The sequence below is a fragment of the Cavia porcellus genome, unplaced genomic scaffold (assembly GCF_034190915.1).
Source record: "Cavia porcellus strain 051 isolate PalLab524CR breed Dunkin Hartley unplaced genomic scaffold, mCavPor4.1 scaffold_2, whole genome shotgun sequence".
Lineage (NCBI taxonomy): Eukaryota > Metazoa > Chordata > Mammalia > Rodentia > Caviidae > Cavia > Cavia porcellus.
In genome coordinates, this window is record NW_026947485.1 from 31,517,961 (window position 1) to 31,531,938 (window position 13,978).

Below are 13,978 nucleotides of genomic sequence, written 5' to 3' on the forward strand. Positions count from 1 at the left end.
TAAGATTATTAAAGGAAAAGGCACATTGCCACTAATTCCCCTCAAAATATTCGCTCTTGCTTTGAATACACATATCTCATTGTTCTTACCACTCTCTGGAAGCCCTCTTTCCTGAGTGTCTACAGTTGTCCTGCCATGGCTGCCTCCATGTCCTGAATCAGTTCAAAGCATTTAACCTTTGTGGTGACTTTGGCTTTGGGGAAGAGCCAGAAGTTGCACAGTGCCACATCCAGGGAATAAGGAACACGAGGACTGTGGTTTTACGAGCCTGCTTTTCTGTTGGCTGGCACTCAGCAGCAGCAGTCTCCCTATTTTTTTTTTTTTATCGTACTTCATAAGGATACCCAGGAAAGTGGACTTTCAGAACTACTTCAGAAAGTGGGAAGAATGATGGGATAAACGTGAACAAGGGCAAATATTTTGAGAGACATTAGTGGCAAAGTGTCCTTTACTGTAATACATTTTTTAAAATTTTATTTAAAAGGAAAAAGAGAAAAAACAAAACAAAACAAAGTGGTGTAAGGGTACAAGTAATACAGACTACAAAAAAAAAGTAAGAAATCACCATTTAATAGATTACACATTATCATCTTAGAGATAGTTGCTCAAGTCACAGTATCAAAGCATACAAAGTGGACATTCAAACAGTGAGACTGCAAACAGTTGTGTTCAGTGATCCAACCAAAAACATTAATGTGGTCAGCTATTTAACACCCCTAAACACACTTGCAGTTGTATCCTTTAGAGCACTTTTTTTCTCTCTCTTTTTTACAACAAAATTTACACATTTTGGGTTTTATTACTCCTTAGTTCTTATTACTTTTTTTTACATTTTTTAATTTAAACATTCCGTGCAGCTTTGATCATCCCTTATGCAGCAATTCTGATTATGTTACTAGTAAGTTATTTAAGAGAACTATACTAATACTTGGAAAATGAATTTTTTGGGGTGCTCTAAAAATGAATATGGAATATTCCAGCTGGTAGCTGGAAGCTGTGCCATTTAAATTGGCTTCACATATGTAAGGATACAGTATATGTAATGGCAAAGATTGGTCAGGACCAAGGCCATCTTCAGCAGTCACAGTGCTGGCAACTTAATTATACCGGAGATGTGACTATAAAGTCATGAAACAGATCTTTTTTTAGTACCTATATACATACAGTTTAACAAATTACATATTTCTATAAGTTAGTATGTACAGGGCCTGGGGTCCAAAATCCCCCACAAATACTCAAATCTGCAGATACTGAAGTCTCCTTTGTGAAATAGTGCAGTCTTTGCCTAGAATGTATACACACTCTATACTTTATATTACATCTAGATAACTTATATTACCTAATATCTCTTTGCCTCACTTCACTCCATATGGGTTCAGCATAGCAAATTCAAGTCTTGCTCTTTGGAATTCTGTTGAATTTTGTGAAATACTTCGATCTGTAGTTGGTTGGGTGTGCAGATATGGAACATGAGGATATGGAGGTCTAACTGTATATTACATGACCCTAACCCTTTTCCACAAGTCATCTTGGAGAGCTTTGCTTCCATTTGCAAATTCATATTGTCCAGAGCATTTTAGAAATGTCTCTTCTAAAATACCCTCAGAAGTCACAGTGGAAATCTTGTGACTATGCCTCCTTTTAGCTTTAAATATATTTCCTACTTTGATCACTTACCCAGTCTACTGATTTGGCTCAGTAATGATGCCTCTTTGCCTAATAACATTCATCCTCAAAAACCAAGCAGAGATTTTGACTTTAGAATGTGCTTTAGTATCATCAAGGGAGGCTAGATTAGATAGCACGTCACATCCTAGCCTATTCTCAGTAATTTGGCTCAAGTGGTCCAAGGTGAGAATCAGGAATCTATGTTCTTTAACAAGCACTCTGAGGTTTCCATTTTGAATAATTGAACCATACTTTGAGAAATGCAGCTGTAAAGCAGGCAGTTCTAAAAAGAGGAATTTCAATAGTGTCTGCATTAACAGTAGCATGTATTGTGCACTTCGGGGACTAGGCTTCTATAGATGATGTTTACTTAGAATAAAATGTTGTTACATTGAAAGAAGCGTGAGTCGACAAGTCTGCATGGATGTCTCATGTATGCCAGGTCCACCTAGGTCTCCGGATAGGTCCATTTCATGTGTGTGCTCGTTCAAATGATCCGGCGCTTGGTCTTGTCCTATCAGTAAGGATGTTACTTTCTGAGCCAGGTGGAGCCAGTATTAGAGGATCTTGTAATTTGTCTACAAATTATTTCATTTTCCTTTTTCTTAAAAAAAAGATGGATTTCTTTCACTTCTTGGAGGTGAAGCACTAATTCTCCAGAGCAGGCAAGCAGAGCCAACATCTCTGAATCTTATTCACAATGGTCAGGGTCACCAAGGAGGCCCCTACTACTGTCCTAGGATATTCACAGAGGCTAGAAAACTCCAGAAACAACTTTCATACATGTTACATTTTCTAACCCTCCTTGCATCCATGTGACCATCTAAAGTCTTCCTCTATTATTTGATCAATTTGCCAAATTCTAATAACTCAGTGGGGAAGCTATCTGAGTGCCCTAGTTTTTATTTATCAGAAGTCCTGTGTCTCAGTCACATTCACTGAAGGGAATCTCATTGAAAACTAAACTTCAGTGCTACAGCTTCTGTGATAAAATAGCTCCATGTCTCACAGGTGGACTTGAATCTCGTGGCTGGCTGACACAGAGCTCTGCCTGGGGAGGGAGTGGCTTAAGCTCTATAAGGCACAGATGGGTCGCAATATGGTGGTTCCTAGTCCCTCCAGGGAGATACTTTGTCCCTTGGAGCCCTGACACCTAGTCATCTGGGCTTTATCTACCTCTAGGTCCATTTATTATCCAACTTGAAGAAATGTGGATGTCTTATGATTTTTTTCATGTCATTTAATTTGAAAATTAAGCTCTTGATTGGTTTAAAGCTTAGGTAAGAGTAGAGATAGAGACTGTGTCTGGATTCCAGTGAGCAAAAAGTTTATAAAAGGAAAAAGTGTTTGGTTCGGGTTGTGTTTTTCTGGCAGCCATTCTTTCTTTCTTTATTAGTACCAAAATCAGCTGCATTTTCTATGAGAGCAACAGAGACAACAAAGGAAAAAGAGGTTGAATCAACTTGAGGCCAAAGCAGCCTCTGTCAGTAGTCAGATCTCTGACCATATCCTCTGTCTTCTTCCCCTTATCTCCATTTGTCCTCTCCTCCTATGTAGAGCTGCCCAATCTAGCTGAAAAGGAAAACCAGGAGTCTGTAGTTAATTATGTGGTTTCAGATAAATGGAAAATGATACATCAGTACTGTGTCTTACAATATTTAGGGCCTCTTCCATGGTCCTATTCTGGGTACGCTCTGTTCCACATTCAGGCCTATTGTTTTATTTTCTAGTGGTTTTCTTTACACAAGAAGTTTGTCCCTCAATTGGATCAGTCTCCTCTGGATAGGATTGTATTTGGTAGCCTTCAGGATACCATAAATATTGACCTTCCTACTTTGGGGCATCTGATGGGCTTATTCTTATGTATCTTTTTTCCTGTTGCAAGCACAGAATGTCCTGAGCTCCTCAGAGATGTCCTTCCTGGCCCTTTAAGGCCATTATTCTATGATCATATTACAGGACTGAGTATAGAGCCAGGAATCCAATAGGTGTGCTCTATATTTTTATGATTGATGGGTGAACGTAAAGCAATTTGTTGTCTTCTTAAAAGTCAATTAAGTTCAACATTTATTAATCACCTATAACCTGCACTCCACGAGTTAGCAGCAGGCACCATGTACCATACTGTCTACCTGCGAAGCTAGACGAATTACTCTTCCTGTTTTGGAGAAAAATATAAGATAGAAAAAGAAAGGCTGGGAGCTACATCTAGATTTTACAGACCAGTGTAATGGCCTACCCAAAGAGGTGGGAATAAACAATTGTCCTTCTATAAAAGAAATCATTTCAAATTTTGGAATGCTGGGTCTTCAAGAAAGGGGAGGGATCTTGTCATTAAATATTATGTACTTCCTTTGTGTCTTCTAGTGTTAAATTGCTTCTCAGGCATACATTGGTGTTGAAACTGCATGTCAACAGTACAAAACAAAGAACTTTGAAAGCCAGTAGAAAAATATAAATATCAAAATGCTCAACTCATTAAAAAGCTTACTGGTATGCAGAGTAACGGAACACATTACTTAGAGAAAAGATATCAGGTAATAAGGCGCCTTTTGCACACTTTGTGCTTCTGTTAATGATATTATTTAAATCTTCCTTCACGAAGACATTGAGCAGGCTTTAAACCTGGAAGATTAAGAATTATGAACGCCTCTCTTGGTTGAGTGCTTTCAGGTGTGAAAATGCACAGAAGAGTGAACACATACTTGTAAGTGTCTAGATGATTAGTCTTGTGCCAGCAAGGCTTGTCCTAGACAGGATTGTGAATGTGGCCCTCTCAGCCCAAGCATCTCTTTGAGCTTTTTCTCTGGTCCGTAACACCTATGTAATCTTAGAACCCTGCATCCTGTGAGCGTAAAGGTAGACCAGGAAAATGCCAGTGCCTTGAAACCCACAACTATGTCTGTCTGTGAACCCTAAAGAGAAAACAACCCATTTAGCTATAGACAGAGACGACAGCAGACAGAATTGCTGCCAGGCTTCTACTGCATTCCAATAAATAAACATAAAGTTGCTATCATACCTTTAACTATCAGTAAAAATCTTAATGTGTCTCAATTCTCTTTTGAGTGTACCAGAGTTAAAGTAGGGAAAAGAAAGCTACACATGAAAATTCATGTTAATTTCTCACCAATTCCAATACTACAAACAAAAGGAAACTAAATTCTTATGAAAGTAGATGACCATATGCATGTTAAAATCAGAAAGATAACCGCAAGGCTAAACTTCTGATTGAAGTGTCTTTTTTGAAATTTTGTGATTTTTAAAGTCGTAAGTCTTTTCTTTCATATCCTTACCGCTGATATCAAATGAATTTCAGTCTATTAGTCATTTGTTTAAAAATAGTATTGATTTTATTTGGAAAGAGGCCAAATTAAGCTGGTTTCATGTTTTAATCCAAGTGTACTGCTCAGTTTTTGAGATAAATGCGTAATGAAACAATCAGATGAAGACTGAAACCAATGCTTATATTTTATTCATGCTGGAAGTATTTGTTTTGTTCTTAATATTAAAATAAGCATCACTTTGTGTCCCCTGAAAATTCTTTTATTGGCTGATTGAGTTTAGGTGGAAAATGAGCCTAATGAGCAGAGAAATGAAATAAGTCTAGATCATTCCTACTCAAGACAGTAGAATGTGTTGATTAACTTCATAGTTTCATGGATTTCTGATTTGGAGAATGAAATCTGTAATAAAATTACTTCTGGGACTCCAGCTCTGTTTGTTTAAATAGCATTTTGATCTAGCTGATTTGAATTCAAATGCATTATTAATACTTTTCTTCTTTTTGATATAGGTGGAAAACAGACCAAAATATTATGGAAGAGAGTATGTATTGTACTATCTTTATTTTAATAATTTAATAAATAGTCACTTCATATGTCATTTAAATATTAAATATTCAAAATTCCCTAAAATACGGTGTTCATCACATGTCCATTGTGCGAGAGTTTAATGATAAGAATAAATGCAATCAGACTCCTTTGTATTGGATTTTCTTTATAATGTTCAGGTGCTTGTTTTCCATTAAGGTGGGAGGGAAAGTGTTTCTTGCCACAATGCTTCCCACAGAAGCAGCTTCTGAGTGCCTGGCGAGCATTTGAAATGTAAGATGGTATTTTGCATAATTGAGACTCTCTGTTAGCATTTAATTCCACTCTCTACCTTGATATAATTAAACCTTATCAGTGTCGAAGCCGTGCATGCTACCTGAGTTCCTGACCCTCCTGTACTTTGTGAATATGGTAGTCAGGAAAGGAGGAAAGACATCTTACTTTCCTGCAGTCTCATAAACCAAAATGTTGATTTTTCCTGACTTGTATATGTTAGCCAAATTGGCTTAATACTATAATTACCGTAATTATTCTCCTTCCCTCAGATGTCTCTGTCTCTCTGTCTCTCTCTCTCTCTCTCTCTCTCTCTCTCTCTCTCTCTCTCTTTCTCTCTCTCTCCTCTCTCTCTTTCTGTCTCTCTCAATTCCAACCACTGTTTCTCAGAAACCTAGAAACTTTCTTGACCATAAAAACAATTTGCAACTTAACTGTGATATGTATAACACCTTAGAGAGAGAGAGAGAGAGAGAGGTGGAGTTGTCCAAAATAAGATTTCCAAGTCCCTTTTCTTCCCATCTCTGACCTAGAAGCAGCAATAGCAGCAAAGCCTCTTGCAAGGCCACCTCCCAGGCTGTCCCAGCCAATTCAACACCTTTATCCACCTATTTTGTGGCCCATCAAAGCTTCATCTTTGCAATTAATGACATGTTTAGTGCTCCCAGCCCAGGGTTCCTTCTAATTGCTGTAGCTGCATTTCAGAACCTCCATGCCAGGTTCTGGGAATGCAGCTGGTCCCTCTGGAACACCTGCCCAGGAATGCCAGCTCTTCTCTGATCTACCCCATGTCCCTAATGCCTTATCCCATGCTGTGGTATAGTTTTTCTTTCTCAGTGTACTGATGCAAGTTTTGCTTGCAAATAGCACAATTAATAAAAAAGAAAAGAAAAGAAAATGAAAACCTGCCCCATACAGATTTGAACATGAATTCCAAAGCTACTCTATTTATTGTGCATGTTCTTTTCTGCATGACAGTTTGCTTACATGCCATTTAGTCCTCATATTCTGACCCCTGGTTCATGCAGAATATGTACAGAGTAGAATCCGAGGAAACATTTTTCTTAACTACTAAAATGAACATTTTGTAGAGAAGAATTAGCGTAAAACCTTCAGAATTTTTTTTAAAGGGCTTTTCTCTTCCACTCATGAAGTAATACACGCTCTGTTTAGAAAAGACACAGGCACATTTCTAGGGAAGTGTGGACAGTGAAACTTGAACAGAAGAAACTGTGGACAGTGCATTCCTTTAGGCAAAGACAATTTTTACTTCTGTACTGCTGGCAATTTCTTTTGTATTTTTAACATTTGAATTTTGAATTTTCCCAATGTGCACAGGCATTACTTTTTTTCAAAAAGTTTACATAGGAATAGTATGAATACCTGCTAACTTAGGAAAAATAAAAAATACAGGAAAATACCCAAAGCTCCCCACCGTGAAACAGGAAAGAACCAGCATCACTCTTTTCCCTGTATCTCTTTCTATCTGGTTTATCATATATATATATATATATATATATATATATATATATATATATACACTCAGAGTTTTTAAAACCATCCATAAAGGTGGTGATGAGCACAGACTGGGTCTTCAGGTACACAAAATTGTCACTTTCTTCTTTTGAACATCTGGAGTTAGCTTAGTTCTTGACGCTGTCTGCCACTGACAGTTTGAAATGAACTTGACAGTTCAAGGGAGTTCACATTCAGCTGCTTTCACAGTGACCGCCTGTTTGGGACACTCTTCTTTCCCTTTCTCCTGGATTTCTCCCCAGCAGTGTCCCGGGGCAGGTACTAACTAGATCTAGTGACCTGCCTCATCCCTCTGCTCACGCACCCCTGCCTCACCAGCCAGGAGTGTCCTAAACAGCCCCTTCTCGCACCTCTTCTGACACCAGCTTTTGTGCTTCTTGGCTCTTGTGTGGAAAACATTCCAGCGCCCCCCTGCCCCTCCTGTCATCCTGACGCCCTGACACATATGGGTGCAAGCCGTCCTCAGGTCTCTTGTCCAGGCTCTCTCTCCAGCCCTCTCTGCCCAGCACCTGCCAAACATGAGGCTTCTCCACAGGGTTTGCAGAGCTCAGTGTCTTTAGCCCCAAGCAAAGCTCCAGACCTCTGCTCACTAGCCCTGTGCCTGACCTGCCAGCTCCAGTCCCATACATGCTTGTGGGGCCAACTCGAGCAATGAGTACATTCTGCCAGATCCCTCTGCGTCTCCCTCCCTCAAACACTGGGGACACTGCTCTCCTTTGGGGCATGAACATCCCTCGTGTCTCTGCACATGCATCTTCATTTCAGAAAAATACTGCTTTTAAAAGATAGAGGGACTTAAGACATATACACTTTACTAGGCTATTTTTTTCCCAAATATAGACTTTCTGTATTTGTCCTGTAACTTATTTGTTGTACTCCTGCAGGAGAAGAAAACAAAACTTGTCTGGTTGGCTTTCCTTTCTCCCTTCCTTTTCCTTCTCTGACTTAGTCTCCTAAAAAGAAGTAGTGTCCCTTTTCTCAGGGAGTTGGAGTCCCTCCACTGGCCTCACGCCCATCCCCAACCCATCTTGCTCTAAAAACACAGGTGGATAAATCTCTAATAACGGTGGTGAGCAGCCATCCTGGCTTACAGGGAACAAGGAGCGTAGGTGGGACCTGACCCAACTCATATCTTTTCCTTGTCCTCCCTGATCACTGTTCATTCTCTAGACCTGAGACAGCCTCCCTTGGAAGGTCAAAGCAATCTTTGACCAAGCCCGAAACCCTCCCAAATATGCCCCGTTTCCTACATGCTTATGTATTACTTGTGAAGATAAATGAATATAAATGTTATCTGTAACAAAGAAAAATAGGTACCTTTTCCAAACATGTCGCTAAGCCATTGTTCTCAAAATGTAAAGGGTTGGGGAGAGGTTGATTAGTGCCAGCTCTTCTTTGCAGAAGATGAGCCTCTAAAATTAACACCCCGCACCTGAAGCAAGCAGGTCTCTAATCAATAAGTGTTCATTTGCAATCAGGATAATACATAGTTATCTGTGTTTCAGCTGAGAGCTAAATTGGTAATTGCTCTTTTGTTTTTCTCCACGGTTATAAAAGAAGCCATAATGGGAGCTTTTTGTTTTGACTTCCCTTTGCAGCTTGAGAGCAAAGACAGTAGCAGAGAACCAGGTGGCCTGGGGTCTGCCTGTTTGCCTCTGCGGACATCCCTCTGTTTAGAGCACACCGGTTCCAAGTCAGTGTGTAAGGTGTGCAGTAGCCACGCCCCCTTCACCCAGGTGGGGCTGTAGATTCGGGGCGCCCCCCCATCCTTTTCGTCCTAGTTTCTGAGGTCCTACCTTGTATGTGGTCTGTGACGATGTTGTTTCCCCAGGTTTCATGGGATCATCTCGCGGGAGCAGGCGGATGAGCTCCTGGGAGGCGTGGAGGGCGCCTATATCCTTCGAGAAAGCCAGCGGCAGCCAGGATGCTACACATTAGCTCTGAGGTGCGTGCAATTCATTCACTGTTTTCATGGCTTTACTTATGCGTACCCCATTTATGGTAATATATGTGTGCATATATGTATATAATGAAATTAGTATTTCTATGTTGCACAACCATCTCCACTATCCCTTTCCAGAACTTTCTCACTATCTCAAGCAGAAACTTAGCCCCCATAGACAATCACTCCCTCCATGCTGTTTATTCTACTTCCACTTTTTTGTTTTTTCAAAGCTTCAGCAGCACATAGCCTGAGGTGCATCTCCTTGGCCACTGGTGTTCTTAGGTCATCAGACACGGGCTGTGATTGTGGATACAGGGCACACTGGAGAATTAACTGGGCAGTTGGCATTCCCTCCGCTGCTTCTGCCTGACTATGGAGCTACCTGACAGTCATGCCCCGGTTCCCAGCAGCACTTTTGAGCAGCAGTCCCTCCCCTTGTCTGGATGGGAACATCTGCTAAGACCTGCTGGGCATTGCTTGCCCATCGTGTTCTCTCAGAGGCAGCTCCTCATGATGGTGGTCACCTTTCAGCTTCTGTAGCTGGGGTGCTGGGAGGATAGGACTTCGCCCATGCACCTGCCCAACAGGTTTCTCCAGAGCCTGTCACAGTCATGCACAAGTATGGAAAGGCTTTCGTTTGTTGTTTGTTTTGTTAATGAAGAGTGAACTGAGGGCCTTCACACTAAGCTACATCCTCCACTGTGTTTTAACTCTTTATTTTGAGTCAGGGTCTTACTAAGTCACTAAGTTACCCTAGCTGAACTTGATCTTGTGATCCTCCTGCCTCAGCCTCCCTGCTGGAAGAAAAACATTGCATCCTTTGCATTTTCCATACTTTGATCAGGAATTTTGTGCCATTTAATTACTTCCACAATCCTATTTAGGTTTGGGGCAGTATCCAGTTTCAGAATCAGATTGTCTTCCAAAAGTTCATTTATAGATTCTGGTAGCAGGAAGGCCTTTCTCCATAGGAGGGATGGGAGTGGGGGAAACACTTCCCAGCCACCCAGATCAGAAAGGTGCAGCATTTCAGTATTATGGCCTTGGAAAGAAACTTTCCAAGTTGCAACTGGCAATGTCTAAGATATATCTTAACTGAGGTAATGATGAAGAAGTACTTCCAAAGCTATTGAGTACTCTAAGTATCCAAAGTTCTATCTTCCCAGCTCCCCAGTGGCAGAAGCTGGCAGTCCCAGGGAGGAGCCAGGCAAGGCTGTGATTCAGGTCAGAGTCCACTGGGAGAGCCAGGGATAGGAGGAGAGGACAGTTGGGGACATTGCTGGAGGCAGGTGGTGGTGGTTCTGGCACAGTTCTGATGTATCTCTCTGCTGCACTAACTGGGATGGCAGGAATGGGGTGCTCCACTGATGTAATCAGGGGCATTAGGGTCTTGCAATGGTGATTGCTCGTTCCCATTAAGAAAGTTTATAGGTAAGATATTTGTAAATCATGCATATCCTCTGACGTTTGTAAATAATGCTATGACCCACTGACCTGAGTGGTTTATAGGACCCAGTGATTCTAAGTGACTGCCTGGGGTTAAGTCCCATCTCTGTCTCATTCCGGATATATGACCTCTGACTGATATCCCCAACTCTTCAAGCCTCAGTAATAACTGTACCCATCACAAAGGGTCTCTCTGATAATTGTCCACCCCATGCCTGACATATGACATGTGTTCCGAACTGTTATCTGGTCCTCGCCATTTTGATTCTAATCTCTTGTAATCCGTCGATCTCTTGTGGGCAGGTTTGGAAACCAGACCTTAAACTACCGGCTCTTCCATGATGGGAAACACTTTGTGGGCGAAAAGAGATTTGAATCCATTCACGATCTGGTGACAGATGGCTTGATAACGTTGTACATAGAAACAAAAGCTGCTGAATACATTTCAAAAATGACAACGAACCCCATCTATGAACACATTGGATATGCCACTTTACTCCGAGAAAAAGTATCCAGAAGGCTGAGCAGGTCTAAAAACGAGTCAAGGAAAACAAACGTCACAAACGAAGAGCACACGTCAGTGGAGAAGGTGAGCCGTGTGCCTGAGGGCAGCAGCCTGTCTGTTTTCAGCTGGTGCTGAGTAAGGAGGAGGTTAGTGGTGGATGTGATTTGCCAAAATGCTGAAGGTGTCCTATCCCCCACTATCAACCTATAGAGTCCTTTGAGTCTCCAAAGGAACCTTAGAAATGAGTTCAACATCCTCATTTTACACATGAGGAACTACAAAGGCTACAAAATGGTATGTGATTTGCACAAGCCTATAAAGTCAGTCAACAAATAATCATTTATGAATTGACCTGGAGTTTGAGAGAAAACTCTCTTGAGTGTTTAATGGTGAAATGTGTTTTAATTGCCGTTTGAAGTGTCACTGGACCCATCTCCAGTTCCACCCAGCTAGCCTCTTATCCACAGATTAGATGCCTACTGAAGGTGGCCCATCTTAGACAATGATTTCACTGACAGATTTGGGAGCATTAGCAACAATGGCTTTCTCTGCAATGCTTAGAAAGACAGGCTGCCCTTTGCCCTAGATGAAGCAAAAGATACACAAACTCTGAAGTAGGTGAGTGTGCATGGTGAGTGTGTCATGGCACGATATGGTGAAGGAGATCTGATTTTCCTCTCCAGTAAGTTGCTGTCTTCTGGAAAGGCTCTGCCACAGTTTGCTAAGCAGATTTTTAGTAAGTGCCCCTTCAGGAACCGTCTGCTTTGCCTGGTCATATGTCCTTCCCACTGAAAGAAAGTGACAGCCAGCCACATCATCAGTCCCCACTGAGTCTGTACTGAGCCCCACTTCTAAGGCAAGCAAGAACCAAGGGGACAGAGATCAATAAGTGGGAGCAGAGCGAGGTGCTTTGCTTCTGCTGATTGCTAAATCTTAATTAAACTGAAACAGGACCCTTGTCGATGAAGGCTTTTGGAAAGCATGGGCACCTCAGGCTGACTAACTGGGCAGGATGTCTCCATCCTGAGATGGAGACAGAGGGTGAAGGGTGGCAGCTTGGTCCTGGTGGCAGGGAAGGGGATGGGGTTAATTGATTTACTAATTGAGCTTCAGAGCTAAGAAGAATGTTCCCCAGGATCACATCGATTGAGCAGCTGGCCCATGAAAAAATAATTTGCCATTTTCTTTTTATAACTCTGCATCTCCACTGCACCTGTGCATTCTCTTACAAATAATTGATTTAGGAACTTGTGGGATTGGCAGTTGTTTTACGTTTCGACAGAACAGATAGAAAAAGGGACTTGAGTCCTAACATTCAGAATTTGTTCCCATCCAGACAAAAGCCATTTCTTAGTCTGTTTGGGAAATCTGTTCAAAATTAATTTAGAATAGAAAATCTGGAAACTGACCTTGCAGACCATGACAAATCAGAAGATGAATTGTGAAATAAACCTCTGAAGCACTGTTTATGTTTCTGAATCAGAAGGCAGGGCCACCACATAGGCAGTCTTATAAGAGACAGGCTGTGTGGTGGAGACGCAAAGCCCAAACTCTCTGGTGTCAGGGAGAAGAGAGCAGATGCTGGGTATCAGACCTGTTGCTTCTAGATCCTCACCTTCATCAAGAGAGAAATTTTGTCACTAGAAACTGATATTCCCAGAAAGTTTCTCATCAGGAAACTTTTGTAGCAAAATATGTCCTTTTCTATAGATCTTTCATATTTGTTTATTAAAATAAATTTGGGAGAAAAAATAACCAGATTAGTAATCACTTTGAATAAGCCCCGCAGAGTACTGCACCTTTACCTTTTAGGGAATGGGTAAATAAGGAAAATATTGGGGGAAGAAGTCCTAACTGAGCACAGAATTTGGTAGCCTGGTGTCTGTGATTCAGATTTTCTTGGACTCTAACGATGTGATGCTTGACGTTCCTGAGGGGTACTCTGGGTGCTGGATCTGGTCATATGCTGGTGACTACTCATTTTGTTAGTAGGTTGTTAAGTAACTTGGTAGGAATCCATCCATTTCTGTCTGACCCATGTTGACAAGTGGAATTATTAAAACTCTCAGTCTTGCCAGAGATTCTGTCTCCCTTTGGGGCAGGTCAGTGGCCTGTTGCCATGGATGCAGGGACTAGAAATGAGAGAATGGACACTTGAATGGATTTCTGAGAACAGCCCGGGGTGCTTGTCTGCTTTGGTCATGATGGTTCTTGAAGATTTTAATGAATGAAGTGGGTAGTTGTCTCAATATTTCTCAAATGCAAGCATACCAATGGTTCTGTTTCCGGAGTGCTCCAATGTTAGTCACTCGTTTGCTTTATTGATCATTTCCAAATGAATCCAGAGAGATTATGTTATCAGTGAATCCAAGAACATTAACAGTGCTGATTGGCAAAAATGGCATTACTACCAGATTTGAGTGGTTTCCATATTTATTGTCACTCAAAGTTGTTAGCAGTGAACTTCACTTTAATAACTGTAAATGAGATGGAGAGATGGAAAGTCTAAAAAAAATGAAAAAAGAAATTGGGGTGATTAGTCAATAGCAATCTGTTTCCTTTCTGATTCTCTTTAATTGGTTTTTAAAAACATTATGATATCTATTTGGTACATTTAATTAAAATAGTTACGTGCAGTGTAATTTCTTATATAAAATGTATTTTAGAATTTATTCCATGGTGGATTATGTGCTGACCTTCAACAATGGCATAGTAAAAAATATAAGACTAGCAGTAGGACTCAACATTGGTTCAAGCCTTCAAAGTTCACCC

The 13,978-nt window shown here is 41.0% G+C and overlaps 1 protein-coding gene across 5 annotated transcripts in view; it reads left to right on the forward strand.

Moving 5' to 3' along the window:
• The window catches only part of Chn2 (chimerin 2), a 270,609-nt gene that overhangs the window by 164,894 nt on the left and 91,737 nt on the right, over nt 1-13,978 (forward strand). For all 5 annotated transcript variants that reach the window (XM_063239995.1, XM_063240007.1, XM_063239992.1 and 2 more), the window contains 3 exons: nt 5,465-5,496; nt 9,142-9,255; nt 11,005-11,290. In XM_063239995.1, the coding sequence (XP_063096065.1) occupies nt 5,465-5,496; nt 9,142-9,255; nt 11,005-11,290 (432 nt within the window). The remainder of the gene's footprint in view (nt 1-5,464; nt 5,497-9,141; nt 9,256-11,004; nt 11,291-13,978) is intronic.